Consider the following 21084-nt stretch of genomic DNA (forward strand, 5'->3'; position numbering starts at 1 on the left):
TAAAAGTTTTAAACTTTGCGGTACTCTCGAAGGACCATGAAAGTAGAAACTCCCCATGCTACCATAGAGAAGGCACCAAAAGCGATAGATGCGTTCCATGTGCTACAAAGTCCGCCGCTATAATTGACAAGTGCAAAAGATGAGACTATGAGCATTTTGGCAGCAAGGTAAGCCAGGCCGCCAAAGCCTGCTAGTCTGATCTCTTACCATAGATTTTGAGCAGCCATCGCCACCCATGCAGCAAACCAGAAGAAAGTCCAAAGCGCCGAGATGATCAGCTCGACGAAATGCACACTCCTGCCAGCATTTGGCCTAAAGATGTACAGGGCCATGAAGGCCATATCCAGCAGCCATGCCAATACCTACGTTGAGGCATTGTATTAAGTTTGGCATAAATATTGCAATCTTCCACTTTATGAGTTTGCGTTGGTTTTCAGGCACTTTGAAGACTTAGACAGAGATCTCTGCAACGACGACGTACTCCAACAAAGATCATAAATCCGATAGCGCCAGAAATATACGAGAATCCGGTATAAGATGCGGCAGTAGAGAAGGCAATCAGTGCAAAGAGCCATTCAACCGCTCTCAAGATAAACCGTGGGCTCATCCATACAGAACTATATAGATAACGACCGAAAGAGTCAGACATAAGTCGATATTTCGTCTAATGCGTGTATCAATGGATTTTAAAGTTTGAACGTCATTCCAAATATGTTTGGTAGCAAAAGGCAAATGTCAGCCACAATAGATGTATCCAGAGAAGTGACAAGGGTTGCACGGCTGTATCTCACTTTCATGTATACAATTGGACAAAATCCATCTCCTCCACCCTTCCAGCGTGTCGATTTGCAACATGACAACCTCCGCTGACTTTGAAAACGACTTCCAATGGTTTCCGACGAGAATTGCCGCACCACAAAAACTAGACAAGTGAACCCGGCTTTCATACGTACCCAAGGCCTGATCTCACGGTGTCCATTGTAGTTATGATATTCTTGTTAAGGAGTTACAGGTGGATCACTAGACGTCTTTGTGGTTTCGAGCAATCAACGAGCTACAAGCCATCTTTAAAAAACCCACCAAAAACATCAAACTCCCTCAGAGCTCTTTCGTGTTTCATGCGTGTAATTCGCGTAGTCTCCATTCCTTGTCTTACACCTCAACACCAAACTCTACTTTTCAACAATCGCGACCAAACCAAAGACATCATTTTTTACCTACACGATTATGTAACATATATATTTCGACCGATTCAGGCATCAGTGTTTAAATGTTCTTTTTTTTTGAAAGGGCTGCCGATAAAGGCCCCAGGAGACGCAATTGATTCAATTGCGCCAGTTTCCAGCTGATCGAAGATAGCCAGACGGCATAGCACTCAAGTCGTTGAAGAATTGAACGGCTGTACTGCTGTCGTACGTCATACGGGTGTCGTGCCATTCATCACCTTGGGAACCTGCCTCCCACCTATGATGCGAATAAACGTGTTAAAAACGACGATATCCGAGCCTGATTACTTTCACAATATGGAAATTGGTTACTTACTTGATGTACTCCCATTCCCAAAATGCTTTGAAGTTGGGCATCCTACAAAACCAAGTTACAAGTTTAGACCCATTGCTCCACACTTGGAAGCGCGATTTGTACTTGCCAGTCTCGCATTTCTGCGGAGAGCAGCTGTCTATAGTATGCAATCTTGTAGTCTTTTGCCGCTGGCAAATAGTTAAAGTTATCGGACGGTTTGTTGCTTGATGAGCCGGTAGCAATATGGTATATCGGGCCAGTTTCACCAAGACAGAATGGCTTGCCGTGAGCTACGGCAATACGGTAGATGTTGTATCTGAAGAAGAGTTGGTTAACACTCCTGCACATTTTGTGAATTCTGTGTCTTATTGTTTCTACTTACGTGGACGAACCATTTCCAGTGATTTCCTAATATAGAGAGACACGGTAAGTGTGATAAGTATACATGATTCAAGATATGAACAAAACGAAATACCGACGAGAATCACGTACATCCATGATTCTGTATTGCCAATCTGGCAAATTGTTATTGTTCCAGGGCCAAGTTGGACCTCTCCAGTAAAACGACAGTGCGACCCAATCCACAACATCGTCTCCAGGATAATAAGGCGAGAATGGATCGTCGGAGCCTATAGTATTCTTGTTAATGATGGTTGTACGATACTTCACGACATTTGACCAAAAGCATACCATCAATCTTTCCGTCGTGGTTGGTATCTAGAAGATTGAAGTCTGTGGAGCCGTAGCCTGGGAAACCACTATAAAAGGACGAATTTATCAATCATCAGACGGTGTCAAGAAAAGTGTTCTGTTGGTTTCTTACCTCGACCATCCAATATAGCCGCTTGGCGATACAGAGTTTGCTGTTTGGTTTCAACAATTTTCGTGAGTATTTCATCAGGAAACGACACTTTGAAGAATGCCGACAATTTTTTTGCGGATAGTTCGTCGGAGAGTACAACTTACGACAAAAGATGGTTGCAGTTTGAGGAGCCTTGGCTCGAACAGCATTCGTAATCCATCGGTATGTGTATATATACTGGGTTGGTTTCATTCCCCACTGGATACAAACGTGTGAGTTCTTGTGGGTTTGAAAGCTTGATTCGTGCAGTAACTTACAGGATACCAGTTTCCATTCATTTCATTTCCAATTCTCAAGTAGACTGCCACTCCGTTGTTATTGGCGTCTCGACAAGCATTGGCGAGGGTATCAATCGCACTAGCTGTCACTGCTCCAAGACCAGAAAAGAATGTCAAAGTTACTTGTATGGATGCTCCAGTTCCTTTCAACAAGCCCGACATGTAGTAAATGTCTAAATGAAGCATAGTCAGTACGTTTCTAAGAAATCTCGACCATAACGATAGAAGACGTACTCCACGTGTCGAAGCCAGAGTTCAGATCTGCCCAAAAACCAAAGGATCCGGGGTAAAAGTTTTTGAAAGCTCCAATATTGTTCGAGTTGGCAAAGCCTTGCACACGGGATACATATTGCGCTGGGGTATCAGTTACTGGGACAGTCGATGTTGGAGTGCCGAGGGGCTGGTTCAAAAAGAACTAGTGAGCCTAGCGTAAAGAAGATGGAAAGCGACATAATACACTTACTATGTGTGCTCCATAAATGATTCCCCTTGTAGCGGGCTCTAGATTGACCAGAGAGCGACCAGGCGGTTTGTATGCACATCCATCAAATGATATACTGTAAAAAACAAAAGTTCCTCCAGTTGTCGGATTCACCAAAAAGTTTGTGAAAAAAAGATCCTTGAGTCGAGTGACTATTGAGGGGCGTGTGTTTTAGTTAGTTGCATACTTATCGTGGTTGTTCGTCAAATACATACTATATTGAGGAGAGCCAGTGTCTAACAGTCCACCACGCAAACTGATGGAGATTGTCTGAATTTCACCAGTGGCTTCAATACGTATCGGTGTAGGGTATTGGACAAACACGTCTGGAGTTGAGCAGCTGCCAACATTGGAAACGTCGAAACCGACGGTGAATTGCGAGACTGGTGGTGCTTTGAAGGTGATGGTAAGGAAGTTCCTACACGAACAAAAAAAATGAGAAACAAGACCTGCGATGGTACGACAACAGCACTGACTCACTTTGATGACGCGTCGTAACAGCCGGCTCCTACAGAAGGACGGATTTTCAGAACATATAAAGACACCAAATCTTTCATCACTGAGGACTCACCAAAGTTTTCGTAAAGAATTGCCGCTCCTTCGCCAGACCTCTGAGCTCTGACACTGAATGCAAGTGCTCCACCACCAGTCGAAAGTCCACTATAAGCGCCTTGCGCAAAGAAGGAGCCACCAAGAGCGTTCACAGCCGAACTCTTAAAGTCATCGATTTTGGTTGACGAGCAGGCCGACAAAACGCCGTTTGTACATACATTTCCAGCGAGAGCGACAGCGTTGCCCTGATCAACACAGTACCCTGCATAAGTGCCTGACGGGACGGGAGGTGTGATATAAACAACAAATCATAGAAAACAAAAAAGAAACCCGAGTAGGTAACTACCTGATGGTACAGCGCACTTTGGTGCGGGGCATATCCAGCTAAAAGTAACAATTTAGACTTATAAAAGATAGTTTGCTATATGCTGCAGCTTACCCCGATGCACTCATACTCCAACCAAAATTGTTCACTTGGCCCACAGACCAACAGGTATTTTGATAGTAGGTGGACCCGGCAGGACACAGACTTGTCCATGCACCATTAACACATTTGGAGCCAGACAATTTCGTGGTGTCTAGATTACTTGCACACCAACCGTTGTAAGGACCTGAAGTTACGGCACACGATGGACTAGCACATTGCCAGCTACTGTTACTACCACCCCAAACCCAGCCCAGCGAGTTTACTTGGCCAACAGAGTAGCAGGTTCCGAAATATGATATACCGGGGGAGGCGCATGTTGATGTTGAGACAAAGTTACCGCTACTACATTTGTAACCCGGTAGTTTTGTCGTATCGCCGTCCGATGTACACCAGCCAGAATACTGTCCTGAGCCTACACTACACGATGGGGCAGGACATGTCCAAGCGCTACCATCCCACTTCCATCCAAGACTGTTTGTTTGACCAACAGCGTAGCATACCCCATAATACAGAGTACTAGGTGCACAGCAGCTGCACAGCTGCGTTGATACAAAAGTACCGCTATTACATCTAAACCCTGGCATTTTAGTGTTGTCGCCATTGGAGCTACACCATCCAGCGTAAGGGCCTGTCGATACCATACACGATGGTGAAGGACACGTCCAACCACCAGCAGACCAAGTCCATCCCAATGAGTTTGATTGACCAACCGAGTAGCATGTTCCAAAGTACATTATTTTGGGGGATGGGCAGGTTGAGACGAAGCTACCATTTGTACAAACGGATCCGGGTATCTTTGTGGTATCTCCAACGCCAGTGCACCATCCCGCATAAGTGCCCGAAGATACAGCACATGATGGCGATGGGCATTGCCAGCTAGTATTACTACCAGTCCATGTCCAGCCCAGTGCGTTCGTTGATCCAACTGCGTAGCATACTCCAAAATACAAGGTGCTGGGAGCCGTGCATGCTGCCAGACTGGATATTGAGGCCACGAACTTTGACATTCCAGTAAGAACATCACAGCTCTAATGAAAAAATGGGTCAACGTCGTGTAACTTGAAGGAACTTTGACCTTTTACAAAAATACCTGAGAATATAACGGCTGGCAGCCATCACCACAGAAACTATAGTTCCAACATCTCAAAATCCATGAAATTAATAGAACGTTACAAATAAACTTACTCGGCTCCTGATGAACACCATCCAAACTAGTTGTTGGCAGGACGTGTGAGTTTCAAAAAAAATACGCAGGAAGGAATACATCACGTTACCTGACTACAACACTGGCCAGAGGGGCAAATTACGCCTCCATTTCGAGCTCCACATCTGCAGCAAAAATTCTTGCTTGTTAGCGCTTGCGTCGGAGTTTGGAAATAGCAGCGTCGGTGCCAACCTCGATGCAAAAGCTGGCTGACAAAAGAGCGCCAGCGAGCACAATATATACAATAATGTCGACGTCCGCGAACCTCCCATCTCTACAAGTTCCTCAATGCCTTCCAACTACGCAAAAAGTGAGTTGCGAAGTGGCCAAAAATACTCGAGTTGCACATCTAAGCCATGTTTTTCGAGGGAACTCAGGGTCTGAAGCCACTCAAAAGTGAAGCGACCGTTGTAAAAGGGAGTCTTTCTTGCATCTTTCTTGCGTTAGCGACCGGCTGGAAGACCTTTGGACCATTCTAAACACGTAAAGTTTGGACAGAGTGGACAACAGGGAAGAGTATAACTATTATCACGTTCGATAAAAGTATTTCAAAGGATTTGGTTCCGTCGGTACAGCGTTCCTATAGATGCACCTTAACTGACCGTGTCTTAACATTCACTTTCAATTGGCAACAGGATGCGCAAATATTTCTTGACAGAACTATGCGATCGCTTCAACAAACGTATATTAGATCTGCAACAGCATTGTCCACAAAGTGGCTGGTATAGAGGATCTAGGCTGCTCGTCCTTGCTGAAGCGGATGTCACATTTCCTTCCATTAAGCACACATCCGAATCTTATGCGAAATTTTTGAAGCATTAAAAGCCTGGCAAACGTCTTCAGCCTCGTCTTTCTAAATGATAAGAGGATAGGTATATTTCTAGTAGCAAGAGAATTATTTATAACCGTCAGGTGTCAGTGGGCAGCAACGAGTTTCAGCACTTGGCGGTCAACACCGAAGTATTAGAGGAGCAGCCACCAGAAGTACACGCTTGAAACTTGTAGTATCTAGTAGTAGTGGTTGTGTTTGTACAATTGACACTCGTGTCCACAAATAGTGTGTTGCCAGGTCTTTGGGTATCGGTTGCATTATTCGAAGTCAGGGTCCAATTCACAGTATTATTTGATGCCCAAATCATATAGTATTGCTATTGAACACGTTGAATCAGCATTTACGATCCATTTTGGTGACAACAAAAGCAAGATTCTTACAGCTAAAGGACTTCCTTGCCATCTCAACGTTTGCGGGCCGACACCGGTGATGAGGCCAGGAGTTGACGGTACTGGAAGAATAGTTAGCCCACCATTGCCCTGGATTATTGAGGAGTAATTCATGATGGCATTTGTGACAAATGCCTCGTCGTATGTCGAGACACTACTGTTTGTGAATCCAGGGAAATGATAGTCCGTAAAGGGAGCTGGATACTCGTTGTGGACGTACCTATACCACGCAATGTTTGTCAGCAACGACTCTCGAGCTTCGACCAAACTAAAAGTGTGTGCTTACCATCCACCGTTAACGTTATGAGACGCCAGTGACCACAGCAAAGCGCCAGCCACGCCAGGAGTGTTTACGACTGAAGACAAAAAGGTGGACATCCAAGATGCGCTCACACCGGTAGTCCTAGTGGCGAGAAATCAATTTCTAGACAGCCAACGAGAATCAACAAGGTTGTGTACCACAGAGCAAACTCATCAATGAGTAAAGGTTTTCCGGCAGCTTTCGTGTAGCTGACATCGTAAGCCAGTCTGTTGGAATAGTCAACGGCACTTTCACATCCGTAATAGTGATTTGTCCTAAGTGTTAAAAAATTAGAAAAGTTTCGGAACATGACACTCTACTGGATGAATTACATGACCTAGAAACGGAGCAGTCAGTATGAAAGTTCAGGCCTAGTTCAAAGAAAATCGAAATGCGCTCACATCAATGCAGGTGCTGGACAAAATTCCTTGAGCCTTGAAGTAGTCCCATTTGCTTCCACCTCCGTAACCAAAGCCACCACCAACGTTTCCGTCAATGACAAGATGGTTTGGCTATTGTAGTTGAGTCAGTAGACGCTGAGTTTGTGTCAAAACATTTAGAACCACTTACATCAATCGTTTTGAGAAAGGTAGACATAATTGCCATCCAAGTAGGATCTGCTACACCATCCCATCCACCTAACTCGTTCCCTAGTTGCCAGCCTAATAAATGATTTATTCAATCAGTTGCCAGTAACGAGTAAACTTTTGTGTCTTGTTTGTGATTTTGCATCAGAAATTGTACCTAGTATTGTCGGGTCATTCTAGAAACCGAATATGAGTCGATGAATCAACAGAGAGGAAGAACTCACAAACGCTACCTTGTATGCCACTCCAGTAATGGTGTTGATACGGTTGAGCATATAATATAGCAGATCCTGGAAGTCTTGCTGCACCGCTGGGTTCACATAAAAGTCCGATCTTTGTGCATTTGGTACACGCCAACTAGCAAATGCCCTTAGGCCACCTCGCCAAAACCAATGGTCGATGATGGGGAACATGACGTAAACACCATATTTGGCACAGAGTGCGATAGTTCGGTCCATTCGAACAAAGTACTGCTCGCTGTACTTCCCAGGCCCGTAGTAAGCAAAGTATCCGTTGGCCACGTCCTGAGCATTACCATTGCAAAACGGTCCATTCGGATCATAAATCGAAAGAGTGTATGCACGTAATGCTTGACCACCAAACTTTGCAATGGTGGCAATGCCATCCTCCATTTCCCCTACACCAAAGTGTTAAAAATCAATTGGGTCTCAAAAACAGAGAATTTCGTCAGAGCTCAATGCGGCAACATACATGGATCTGGCCAACCAAGCTAAAAGGGGACAAGTATGAGAGAGACGATCAATAATACTATCCTGCAAACAAACTCACCCAAGCAGACGGCCCTTCCCCTTGACAATAGCCTCCGCCATTCGTCGAGTAAACGTCTATTGAACAGATTTGATAAGGAAAATATTGAAACGATATTGAGCCCAAAATGCACCGCGGAGAAGATACTTACCAACCGATTGAACTACATCTTGGTAGTTGGCCGATACAAATCGGAACGGTTGTCCGTTCTTATACCTGAAAACAACCAACGTCAGTAGTGTGGACGAAATTTGAGCAACATATGGATGACATACAATTGAGTGGGGTCTTTCGTGAGATCTCGATATATCCAATTGGATCCTGGTGTGTAGGACGATGGTTAGAAACAGCGGCATTGAGGATTACTGTTGTAGTCAAGTTTCAAAAAAAGTCGTTACCAGGTGAGATAGTTCGGCAACTACACGTTGGTGTGCAAGCTGGCGTGTATGTTTTTAATGCCTATCAGTCGGTAAAGTTTAGGGCTATCCCACAGAAGAAACATCACGTAGACTGAGGTGAGAAATAAAGGGACTTACACGACCGACCCATGTCGAGTTTGAGCAAAAGTAGCCTGGTAGCAATGTAATATCGTTTTGCGGAGCACAATAACCAGCGTAAGTGCCAGAAGTTACGGGACAACTAGTATTCGCACATTGCCACCTGTTTGGAAGTTTATCAATCAGCTAGCTGGGAGGCGACGACGATCACAGTTCTAAAGTAACCAATCACGTACCCTGAATTCGTCCATGTCCAACCGAGACTGTTCAGCTGGCCAACGGCATAACAGGTGCCGAAATATCGATACGAGGGTGGAGGGCAAAGAATATCGACAAATGTTCCATTCATACATTTGAACCCAGAGTACTTGCTCGTATCGTTTACGGATGCACACCAGCCTGCAAAGGTACCTGATGGTACTGCACAAGATGGACTGACGCACTGCCAGCTGGTGTTCGTTCCAGTCCATGTCCAACCGAGTGGGTTAGTTTGATTTACAGTATAGCAAACTCCCTGATACAAAATATTGGGGGAAGTACAGGATGTCGAAACAAAGTTTCCGTTGCTACATTTGTAGCCAGCGACCTTTGAGGTATCGCCGTTGGGGCTGCACCATCCTGCATAAGGGCTTGTTGATACTATGCACGACGGTGCCGAGCATTGCCAATTACTTCCATCCCAGCTCCATCCGAGAGTATTGGTTTGGTTGACAGAGTAACATACTCCGAAATACGATATACTGGGTGCACAACAAGTGCAAACTGCTGTTGAAACGAATTCTCCGTTCGTGCACTTGGACCCTGCTACTTTGCTAGTATCTCCATTAGACGAGCACCATCCAGCATAAGGACCTGTAGATACTATACACGATGGTGAAGGACACTGCCAGCCACCAACAGACCATATCCAGCCCAGTGAGTTTGCTTGACCGACCGAATAGCATGTTCCAAAATACGATATACTGGGCGAGATGCATGTCGATGTCGACACAAAGTTTCCGTTACTACATTTATAGCCAGGTAATTTGTTGGTGTCGCCGTCTGTGGTACACCAACCGTTAAACTGTCCTGAAGATACAATACACGACGGTGCCGAGCACTGCCAATTTCTTCCATCCCAACGCCATCCTAGACTGTTGGTCTGGTTTACAGAGTAGCACACTCCAAAATAGGAAATGCTAGGAGGACAGCAGCCGGCGCAAGCAGTTACAAAAGTTCCGTTGGAGCAGATAGAGCCAGGCATTGCCGCGGTGTTTCCGCTGGAGGTACACCAGCCCGCATAATCACCTGTAGATACAGGACATGATGGAAGTATACATTGCCAGCTGCTATTACTGCCAGTCCAAGTCCAACCGAGTGAGTTGGATTGATTTACAGAGTAGCACACTCCAAAATACAAGATGCTGGGCGATGCGCAGGCGACTACTCTAGATATGACGTCGGTTGAAGAGGCGGCAAGGGATTGTACACCGCACGTCTACATATAGAGCGAGTTAATGATTGTCGACGCGACATTCTTCAAAAATCTTCATACCCCATATTTCTCTTGGCAACCGATTCCACAGTATCTATTCCCCATCAATAAGGTCAATTGAAAACCACGAAGCAACATCTTGAGACTGCTAACTCACTCATCGGTCGTTCCACAATAGCCATACTATGTTTTTTGCGTAGTTAGTTACAAAAGGATGATGATGATGACAACGATTGCAAGCCAAGATCGGCAAAGTACTCACCTTGCTGCAGCATTGCGAAGCTGTACAATTAGATTCCAACGCGAAACCACATCTAGTTTGAGAAGAAACTCTAGATGGTGAGCTTCCGCAGTTATGGTGGTTGAGGCTTTAAGATTTCGATCAATACAGCCTCGGAATACATACTGTTGACCAAAGGTTTGCCAGACCAACGTCAGTAGCAGCAGGAGACGTAGCATCGCCGTTGCCAGCTGCTTCCGTTTTAACTGTTTTGGTTTTCTACTTCTAAAAAGTGACGGTGGCTCATCTGCACACCATCACCAAATGTGCAGTCGGAGCTTGGACTTGTAAGACCATAAACAGATCTGAGAATCTCATATCTCATTCGACTGCAAACGTGTCAGCCCTCTGGATTGAAGCTTTAATTTGAGTGTGAACCTCTTGGATCTAGCAGGTTTGGACAGTAAGGCAATTCGTTGGTAGAGTAGTTCGTGACTTGATCGTGACAGTTCTTCTGTATCAGACGCTCAAATTGCATCAGAAATATCCACATTCACCTTCAGAGGTGCTTCTCGTTCTAGACCTTTAATTTATAGCATCACCACGCCTGGTTTTTTACAACAGCGGTGAGGACCGACTATCGTTAAGACGGTTTCAACTAAGATCGTTGAGACTGATCGAGATCCAAGCACTTAATCGAAATTCCGGTATCTGGAGGGGTATTAGAGAATGTAATTACAAAAGAAAACAAAGAATTACAGAAAAAACTACAATAGGTGTCTATGAGATTCTAACATTTCGTGGTCAGGGTATCAGAGAATGCAGTACAGCCTGCAGTGGTGCAAGCCTTGAAGCGATAATATCTCGTAGTGTTACCGTTACCAAAGCAAGTGACTGTAGTGTCTATGTACAGAGTCGAATTCTGTGGCCTAAAGTCGTATACTGGGCTCGCTAACAGCGAGAATGTAGCAGAGTTGTCGTTGGAGCCATATACTTGGTAGTATTGCTATCAATTGTTGATTGGATCAGTTATCTGAACGAGTGGATTGCTCCAAGAAAACTCTACTCACGGCTAGAACGGAACCCTTCCATCGTAAACTTAGTGGGTCTATGTATGTTGTAACGAGACCCGGTGGGTCTAATGGTATCGGCAGGGTGGCAGGAGGTGTCAAAAAGTCGATTTTGTATGCGTAGTCTAGAGTGTTTTGGCAAACCCAACTCTCATCTTTGCCAGAAATGGTGCTGTATGGTGTAGCATTCGTATAGCCAGGCATGTGATAATCGTAATAGGATCCTGTAATCTCCTCGTGTGTTGTCCATGCGCCATTTGCAGCGTGATTAACTAGGAAAATGTGATGTATAAGAAACTTGAAAGAAAACAGGCGTGAACTAACATGTGCGTACTCAGAGCCCAGTGCATTGCTCCAACAACACCAAGATTTGCGCTGACTGCATCGAAAAAGGATGAAAGCCAGTAGGACTGAGCATTTGGGTTCCTTGAAAAAAAAACCAAGTTTGAGTATAGTGCCAACATAACCGCCTTCATCGCACGATCATACCAGATAGCGAATTCTTCAATGATCAGGGGTTTCTGCTGAGCGTTTGTATAGCTGACATCAACATTAAGACGACTGATGTAGTCGCCATCCCAGCCGGCTCCATAATAATGACTGCTCATGACCTAATAAAGTTTCACCTTAGTATCAGGAAAATGTATGGCTACCAACAGTTGACGCTTACATCGATACACTGGTCTCCAAGAATGCCTTGCGACTTGATGTAGTCCCATCGCTTGCCATTACCATAACCTCCGTTTAAACCAATAAGGGAATCAACAATGATATGGTTTGGCTGCATACGGCAAAGTCTTAATACTAATATTGTACCGTAACACGTCTACCACCACTTACATCAATTGATTTAATGAACCGAACCATCATAGTCGCCCATGAAAAGTCATAAAAGGAGTCCCAACCACCTGCTTCGTTTATCAGTTGCCAACCAAAGATGGTTGGGTCATCCTTGTAGGCTATTCCAGTATATGTGTTGACACGCGTAAGCACGTAATACACTAGATTCTTGAAGTCTTGGATGATGGTGGGATTGGTGTAAAAATCGTTCCGACTTGGGTATGAAACCCGATGACTTGAAAAGGCGTTAAGCCCACCGCGCCACGCCCTAATGGAAAACGTTTGTTAGTACAATTCGTAAGAGGCTCTCAGATCAAAACCGGTTACCAGTGATCTATGAACGGGAAGTAAACTTTGACATTATACTTTTGCGCCAAATATATTCCATAATCCAAGGATTCAAAGAATCTCTCGCTGTATATGCCTGGACCCTAAATTGATAAAATTTTAACAACAGAATAGTAAAGGAACCGTGAGCATAAACTCGCTTGCCATGTAGCCAAAGTAGTCTGACTGAGACGCATTACATCCTCTTGCATCCCAAATGGAAATGGTATATGTTCGCATCACTTTTCCACCCGACCTTAGAATGGTCTTGACTCCATCTTCAACTTCCCAAGGGTCTGGATACCTGTAAAATCAAATCAAACATCAGTACTGTGCTCATTCGATATTGAAGTAAGACGCCTTTTACTAACCCCAGCCACGCCATTTCACTACCACCTTGACCTGTCGTATCAATGTAAAATGTTAATTCAGTGTCATGGGTATGATATTTTAATGAGTTTTAGACTTACAATCTCCAGCGGCAACGTCATACATTGCTGTTTTAAGTTCGAAAAGAGAATCAGTACAACACATGAGAATCGCCATCAAAATAAATCAGAGCCCTTACATGTGGATTGCGCCAAGTTTGGAAAGTTCATAGATATGAAACGAAATCTCGCTCCGTTCTTATAAAGCGACGAGCCAGATCTATAAACCCAGTCCGATCCAGTTGGGATAGTGCGGCAAGAGCACAGTGGGGAGCATGCTTGCGTTCCGGGAGTGAATGGCACGAACTTTGTATCCACGCACATGCTGCCAGCCACCTTGCTAGTGTCTCCATTTTGTGCACAATAACCAGTGTAGGGACCAGTGTCCACCAAACAAGCACCCTTTATGCAATTCCAATTGCTATAGGTTTCGGAGGCTTTAATTGCGTTTCTGTTGGGCTATGAATATCAATACCATAAAACACTGACCTTCCGTCCCAGGTCCAACCAAAACCATTGATTTCATTAACACCGTAACAGGCGCCAGAATAAAGAATATTTGGCGACGTGCACGTTTGCGGTGTCACCCACTGGGTATCTATGCATTTGTATCCAGGATAACTTTTTGTGTCGAATTGCCTCACACACCAACCAATATACTGGCCACCCGGGACGCTGCACGATGGCCTCGGACATTCCCACTGACTTCCGTCCCATACCTAGTAGTCGTTAGTAATCGGTCGTTAGTAACCGGGTGCGAAGCCATAGTTGAGATTCAGCACCCTCATAAAAAAATACATACCCATCCAAGGAGATTCGTCTGCCACTGGTCAAAGCACAAACCTGCGTACTTTACGCTTGGTGGTGCACAACTGGCATCGTAGAAGGCGCCATTCACGCACTTCAAACCAGGCATCGTGCTGAGGTCTCCGGTATGAGCACAGTATCCAGTGTAAGTACCTGTCAAACAGAGTTACTTCTAGGTAAAGCAAAGATTGACGACAAAAAATCTACCTGTATTCACGATGCATGAGGGCGAGGGACAAGTCCAACCGCCCGTAGACCAAGTCCAACCAAACTGATTCGTTTGATTCACAGCGTAGCAAACACCCTGATATATTGTTCCACCAGCAGGGCATAGACTTGACCAAACACCATTGAGACATTTGGAACCAGACAGTTTCGTCGTGTCGAACTGAGCAGCGCACCACCCTAGATAAGGACCTGACGGCACCGCACAAGATGGAGTGGGGCATTGCCAACTCGTATTGCTACCAGTCCAAGTCCATCCTAGAGCATTGGTATCGTTTACAGCATAACAGGTTCCAAAATACGATATACTGGGGGAGTTGCACGACGATGTTGAGGTAAAGTTCCCGTTACTGCATTTGAAACCAGGGACCTTTGAGGTATCGCCGTTCGGGCTGCACCATCCAGCATAAGGGCCTGTTGATACTATACACGACGGACTGGGGCATAGCCAGTTAGTACCATCCCAGATCCATCCAAGACTATTTTGCTGGTTGACAGAGTAGCAAACTCCGAAATACGATATACTGGGTGCACAACAAATGCAAGGTGTTGTTGATACAAAGGTTCCATTCGTGCACTTGGACCCTGCTACTTTGCTAGTGTCTCCATTAGGCGAGCACCATCCTGAATACGGGCCCATCGATACTATACACGATGGTGAAGGACACTGCCAGCCACCAACAGACCATATCCAGCCCAGTGAGTTTGCTTGACCAACAGAGTAGCATGTTCCGAAGTACATCGTATTGGGGGATGGGCAAGTCGAGACGAAACTACCACTTGTGCAAATCGATCCGGGTACCTTTGTGGTGTCGCCGTCCGTGGAGCACCAACCTGTATACTGTCCCGTAGATACAGCACACGACGGTGCCGTACATTGCCAGTAATTACCATCCCACCGCCATCCTAGACTGTTGGTTTGGTTTACAGAGTAGCATACACCAAAATACGATGTGCTAGGAGCACAGCAGCCTGTGCAAGTTTCAACAAAAGTCCCATTGGTGCATTTAGAGCCCGGCACAGCTGCAGTATTTCCGGTCGAAATACACCAGCCCTTATAAGGACCTGTAGATACAGGACATGATGGAAGGATGCATTGCCAGCTGCTATTACTCCCAGTCCATGTCCAACCGAGGGAGTTGGTTTGATTTACTGAGTAGCATACTCCAAAGTACAAGATGCTGGGTGGTGCACATGTTACATCTCTAGATATGACGTCGGTTACAGACGCAACAAAGGATTTCACATCGCATGTCTACATAGAGAGCGAGTTAATGATCTGCAATTCGACATTTTAGAAAGATCATCGTACTCCATAATCCTCCTGGCAACCAATTCCACAGTATCTATTTCGAGCGATAAAGTCAGTATGAGATCACCAAGCCAGACACGGATACCAAATCTTCAACCCATGTTCGCAGGCACTCACTCATCGCTCGTCCCACAATAGCCATACTAGGTTTTTGTGTAGTTAGTTAAAGATGGTGATGATGACGATTTACAAAGCAAACTCCAGATAGAACTCACTTGACTGCAGCATTGAGAAGCTGTACAATTAGATTCTGCGACAAAACCACATCTAGTTTGCGAATGAAATCGAGGTTGTTAGCTTCCGCAGTTTTGGTGGTTTGGGAGTTTAAGGTTTGGATGAGAACGACTTCGGAATGCTTACTGTTGGCCGAAAGCTTGCCAGACCAAAGTCAGCAGCAATAGAAGACGCAGCATCACCGTCGCAGCTGCTTCTTTTCTGACCTCTGCAGTTTGTTCTGTCCAGACAATTGTCCTGCCAAAGCAAGGGTCTTTTTATTACAGAGCCAGCCAGGCATCCAGCCGGCGTTTTAATTTTGCACGCACCTTGTCTCCAATGCAGTCTGTAAGTATATCGAGGCTCTAGCAGTGGTCACATAGCATAAAGCTTGAATTGAGTTCCTTTTAGAACCGCAGCAAAACATCTCGTCGTCCCATCATGAAAACAAGAGGTCCTGAAGTCGTTCAGCAAACGGAAATAAGAAGTAAGATATTTGGTACGGTGTTACATCACTGGCAAAAGCAGAGTCATGTCTCGAAATTCAAGGTGGAATTTGCTCTAAGTTGTGGGCGTTGTTGGCGTCGTTCAGGTAGATCTCGACAGTTCTACAGCTCACGAAGCTATAATATCGTTCAGTACCACCAGAAGATATTGCTGCCATGACCACACCAGAGGTTTAGATCGACATTGGCAGTATTGATTTTGCTTGTTTTGAAAAGTTATCTCAAGTGTTGAAACCTTGGAAGACAGGCCAGAATAGGATGGCTGGGCCCTCAAGAAAGATGGCCGGCCATAGGTTCTCGCAGTTGCGATTGCTTGGATATATGAGCTAGATATTGCTGGTTTCGTGGTTTTGCTGGACAAAGCTCACATCTGAAACGACCCCGGTAGCTGGTATGGAGACTCAAGCATCAGTTTATCATTCTTTTTTTAATTTGGCTTCGAGATTGACCGTGCTGATATACATGTTCTGCTCTGAAATCATCTAGGGAAATCGCAAAACATTAAGTGCACTTGGAGAACTCCAAACCTCACCGAGGTGGGTCTCGAAATTGCCATACTTCCCTTGTCTGTATCGAAGATTGATAGCATCAATGCTCAATGCTCTTTGAACCTCATTACGCTGGTGGGTCGTTGTAGTGGAAAAATCGATGCTGACAACTTTGTTACTCTTGCAGGAGGCAGCGTCGGTGCTCCCGCTATCTTAACCGGAATTCTCGTTACTGGATGCATGGCTCAAAGCAGAGACTGCCCGCTACGGCGCTGCACCCAAAACAATACCAGACACTTTACTTTCAGAGTACATTATGAACGATCAAGTGCCCGTTTCTGATGCTTGCATCGATCAGGCAAGGCAATTATAGCTGTCTATCTATTTTAGATAGGCAGCCTTTTTGTTGAGTACAACTAAGTAATCATTGTTCTCGCAGGCATATCTGGGTGGAAACCAGAGTGGACAGTCGCCAAGGTGGACGAGATTCGAGACACTCGCGCCAGGAAGATGACATTCAATTATAACTCGAAAGATATTTATGACGCATATGACGTGTACGCACCATCTGTAATTAGAGGGAAACGAGGACTCGTTATAGGTAGCGAGTGGCCTTGGATGGAAGCAATGCTATTAGAATATGGTGCCGAGCACATCTCCACTCTAGAGTTCGGGGCGATAGTTAGTGTCCATCCTAAAATAACCACATACACTCCCAAAAATTTCACATTGGGTGTATTGAGAAAGGACATTGCTCCTTTTGATTCAATAGTCTCGTTCTCATCTCTGGAGCATGATGGGCTAGGTGAGTTCTTTGCACGATTACATGGTTGTCGGCACGAGATTCTGACACACTGACTGTAGGTCGTTATGGAGATGTGCTAAATCCCATAGGAGACTTGCAAACGATGGCCAAGATGCTCAGTGTCGTGAGACCTGGCGGATTTGCTTTTATCGGCCTGCCATGCTGCGTAGATGCTCTGGTGTGGATGGATCTTGAAGTATATATTTCGCGACACACTGACAATCCTTCCGATTTCGCTCTGGAACGCCCATAGAAAGTACGGGCCGTTAAGGTTGAAGCTCATATTTGCAGGATACAAACTTGTCGAAATGTTTCCAAGAGACGGCTTTTTTTCCTTGCGAGAGCAATGCTTATACGTACGGATAGTACGTAGCAGGCCTTTTTCGTAGTGCAAAATACATATGGCTGCTCTAACGGTTAGCCTCGGGAGCCACACTCGTATCAAATATAATGTAGCAATTTGGTACAATAAGATTATAACACCTTTTTTAAACTTATGCTATTATTCTATGGTATTATGAAGCTTTTACAAATGTGTCTGTGGTAGATATGGCTCGAGATCTTCCCATGCCAATCCTTCAGGTATCTGGCACCTTTTAGGCATTCCATCTCTTATAAATATCCTAGCTGCTAAAATGAAGAAGTGATCACCCTTCAAGTTGTGTATAACCATAGTTTTCTCACTCTCCATAGGCCCAGCTAGATCAACATGTTTCGTATTCCATAGCGCCTCATGGAACACAACCAGACTCATATTCCAAAAGTTCTTGACCTTATTATGCTCATTCAACCAAACCCCCGTTTGTACATCTTCATGCCCAGCCTTATGTTGCCGTGGATACGGATCAATTGAAATCCACTTTACAAGATCATACGACAAAAAGTAGCCCCACCCTGCCATGTAGCCCAGATTCCCCACCTGAAGGCCTAGATATGTTCCCTCCCGCTTATCAGCACCCTCCACTGTCAAGACATGCTCAAGGTGCTGTATCATGAGCCAGACATCGTCATCCCCTTTATGTACATACATATACATCCCGCTCGGTATGTCTCTACCAACCCTGCTAAACCACTCATACGTCTTGCCGCCATTCATGTTTTCTTCTTCATCCAGTATCAGGATGTCGGAATACATTTCGATTTCTAGAGAAACGTAGGCCAGGATATCTGTTTCGTTTGACCGTGGCCTTCCAATGACAAAGACGTAATCTATTGTAGCTGGCCGCTGCCTTAGATATGTCAAGCGTATGACGTGCCGTCGTGAAAATCTATCCGCGGTGGTAAAGATACCCAGTAAGAGTGTTTTGTTGATACTGCTGGTGTTGTGCAACTCTTGCTGCCGCCGCAGCGTATCGTACAGAGAGACCAGTGGCTCTGGAGGAAGCAGTGGTTCTAATCAATCATGTTTAGCAGGAGCAGTGCGATTCCAAAGTAGGGGCAAGTAGCAAACCTGAGACGAATTCTGATGAGGGGAGCCTTGTAGATAGAGGTTCATAGTGGATACTGGATGTTGTCGACCTTCCTAAAGCCATCCAACCTGTCCATGTCAGAATCGTACAGCACAGAATCAACAAGATCAGCGGACGCAGGGGCATGCGCCTGCTCTCTATCATGACGTTTTGCGTGATTCAAGGAGGAAAAGGTGGCACCAGTCTTAGATTGTAAAGATGAAGCGTTTGGTCAGTTTGTTCTGGTTGACAGTCGTTGATTTCCTTCAAGAAGGGCTCATACACAAGGAAGAGAGTAGATGTACAAAGTAGCCTCTGACTACAGTGGGAATTGCAAATCAAGTAAGTATCCTTGCCGTTCCGTGATTTAAAAACATGGTGAAAAGAACTTGGAAACATGTCAACTTTCGTACCTTTGGTCTGTCTTGCACCTGTATCGGCCCGGTACTCTCGAAAACCAATATTAGACTAGATCCAAGCGAGGTCAAGGAGTATGCCCTCCAATATACATTCTGGCTGTTGGGTGGTTGCAAAAAAAGCAGACAGTTTGCAGGTTCCGTCACGAGTGATGGACAACGTAAAGAAATGATCTAGAACGTGTTAACCTTGTAGAGTGCCAGCGTAACGCGTTTCGTAGCGTCCACCTACCTCCAAAGGCAACATATCAACCTTACCTTCGCTCTACAAGAAACCTCAAACACACACGTGGCGTCGTTCTGGCGCATAGGAGACGAGGATGAATGCTCGTAAGAGCTCAAATTCAAGGAGCTGGCCCGCTTTGGTTGCATCCTGCAAGTCTATGCTGATTCGCTCGAGATTTTCCTTGATCTTGAAACGTGAGTTGAGCATCTAGCCTCCTGCCTTCATCCTGAAGCTTATTGCTGCTATCTTTCTAATAGATAAACTCGCAAGATTTCTGATCGGAATACTGATCTCTGTCCTTGTATTATATGCAGTATGTTGAACGTGGCAAATCACATTTCGTTGCTCTCGCCAAACCACTTACTTGAGCATCTTTCCTTGTTTTGGTAGATGCTATGGTTCTCACGTAGACCGCAGGCAACCCAAGAAGCTTTGGTATGTCCTCAGGCTCTAAAGACCCCACCATTCTTAACGTTTGCTGACGATGACCTGCACAATCGCTATGCATGGGCAACCTTGGAGTACAACTACCCAATCGCGCACTATGTAAATTGCCAGGAACTGCTATACGATATCTTCTTCCGTGGTCATGATTCTACAATAGTAATGGTCGGCCCTGGATTCGCATCGAATCTACGCATCCTCAGAAACACTACCTTCCTTGTCGATGGTGAATCTGCCACATTCGAACTACAAAGTAACGCCTTCCATCATTATAATGCATATCTAGTAGTATCTGGACTCGCTGCAAAGGGATCCGTACGGGTAGAAGCACCAGACATTGGCTTCAAAGCAACGCTGACGAAAACTAGACCACTATCAGGCTTGAGGGTAGCAGCACAAACTATATATAAAGGAGACGAAGATTTGCTGCCGATGTGGATTGCATATCATCATCAAATAGGGTTTGACGCATTCTTTCTCTATAAGAATGACGAGACACCAACAAATATCACAACAATACTAACAAAACTAGTCCAAGATATCAAAAAGCCCATAACAATTATAATCTGGTCATGGCCATATCCATACTTCCAACCATTTGAGCTCGGTATAGTCAATTCCGGTCAAGTCACCGCTCAGAATCATGCAATACAACGTTACAAGTATGATGTATCCTGGTTGCTGTTAAACGATAATGACGAGTATCTAGTGCCACGGCAGCACTCAACTGTAAATGAATGGCTAAAAACAGTACCGGAAAAGTTTGCAGCTGTTAGTTTAGAAACGGTCTGGTTTGGCTGTCCACCACCAGGCACCGAATATAATAACGATAATTTCATTCAGCATCTGACGCTCCGGAAGGATGAAAGCGAGGGTCGCTGGTTTAGAATGAAGGTTATAATTAGGCCTACTGTAGCGCATTTGGTCATTACTCATATTGTGGTGGATTCAGATGGGCTGCTACTATATATGGATCCCAATATTGCATGGCTCAATCATTACCGTACAATCACACGTGTATCAGATCGCTCAGGGTGCAGAGATGCAGAGAATGTCGAGGATACGCGCATAGTGCATCTCTTTAAGTCAAAGAATTTGTATGGAAATATCATTGATTAACCTATAGATTTCAGCGT

At 45.0% G+C, this 21084-nt stretch overlaps 3 protein-coding genes across 3 annotated transcripts; 1 reads left to right on the forward strand and 2 right to left on the reverse strand.

The window, feature by feature from the left end:
* Positions 1 to 8: 8 nt before the first annotated feature.
* SmJEL517_g02706 (uncharacterized protein) lies at positions 9 to 979 on the reverse strand (the record flags this gene model as incomplete). Its single annotated transcript, XM_031168634.1, has 4 exons — positions 9 to 117; positions 208 to 362; positions 482 to 617; positions 954 to 979. 4 exons carry the CDS (start codon positions 977 to 979, stop codon positions 9 to 11), a joined length of 426 nt encoding a protein of 141 aa, XP_031025342.1.
* Positions 980 to 17940: 16961 nt separating this feature from the next.
* Positions 17941 to 18946, reverse strand: SmJEL517_g02707 (uncharacterized protein; the record flags this gene model as incomplete). The annotated part of the gene is made up of 2 exons (XM_031168635.1): positions 17941 to 18806; positions 18865 to 18946. 2 exons carry the CDS (start codon positions 18944 to 18946, stop codon positions 17941 to 17943), a joined length of 948 nt encoding a protein of 315 aa, XP_031025343.1.
* Positions 18947 to 19894: 948 nt separating this feature from the next.
* Positions 19895 to 21067, forward strand: SmJEL517_g02708 (uncharacterized protein; the record flags this gene model as incomplete). The annotated part of the gene is made up of 1 exon (XM_031168636.1): positions 19895 to 21067. One exon carries the CDS (start codon positions 19895 to 19897, stop codon positions 21065 to 21067), a length of 1173 nt encoding a protein of 390 aa, XP_031025350.1.
* Between the last annotated feature and the right edge of the window lie 17 nt (positions 21068 to 21084).

The sequence above is a fragment of the Synchytrium microbalum genome (assembly GCF_006535985.1).
Source record: "Synchytrium microbalum strain JEL517 chromosome Unknown SmJEL517_scf0012, whole genome shotgun sequence".
NCBI classification, from domain to species: Eukaryota; Fungi; Chytridiomycota; class Chytridiomycetes; order Synchytriales; family Synchytriaceae; genus Synchytrium; species Synchytrium microbalum.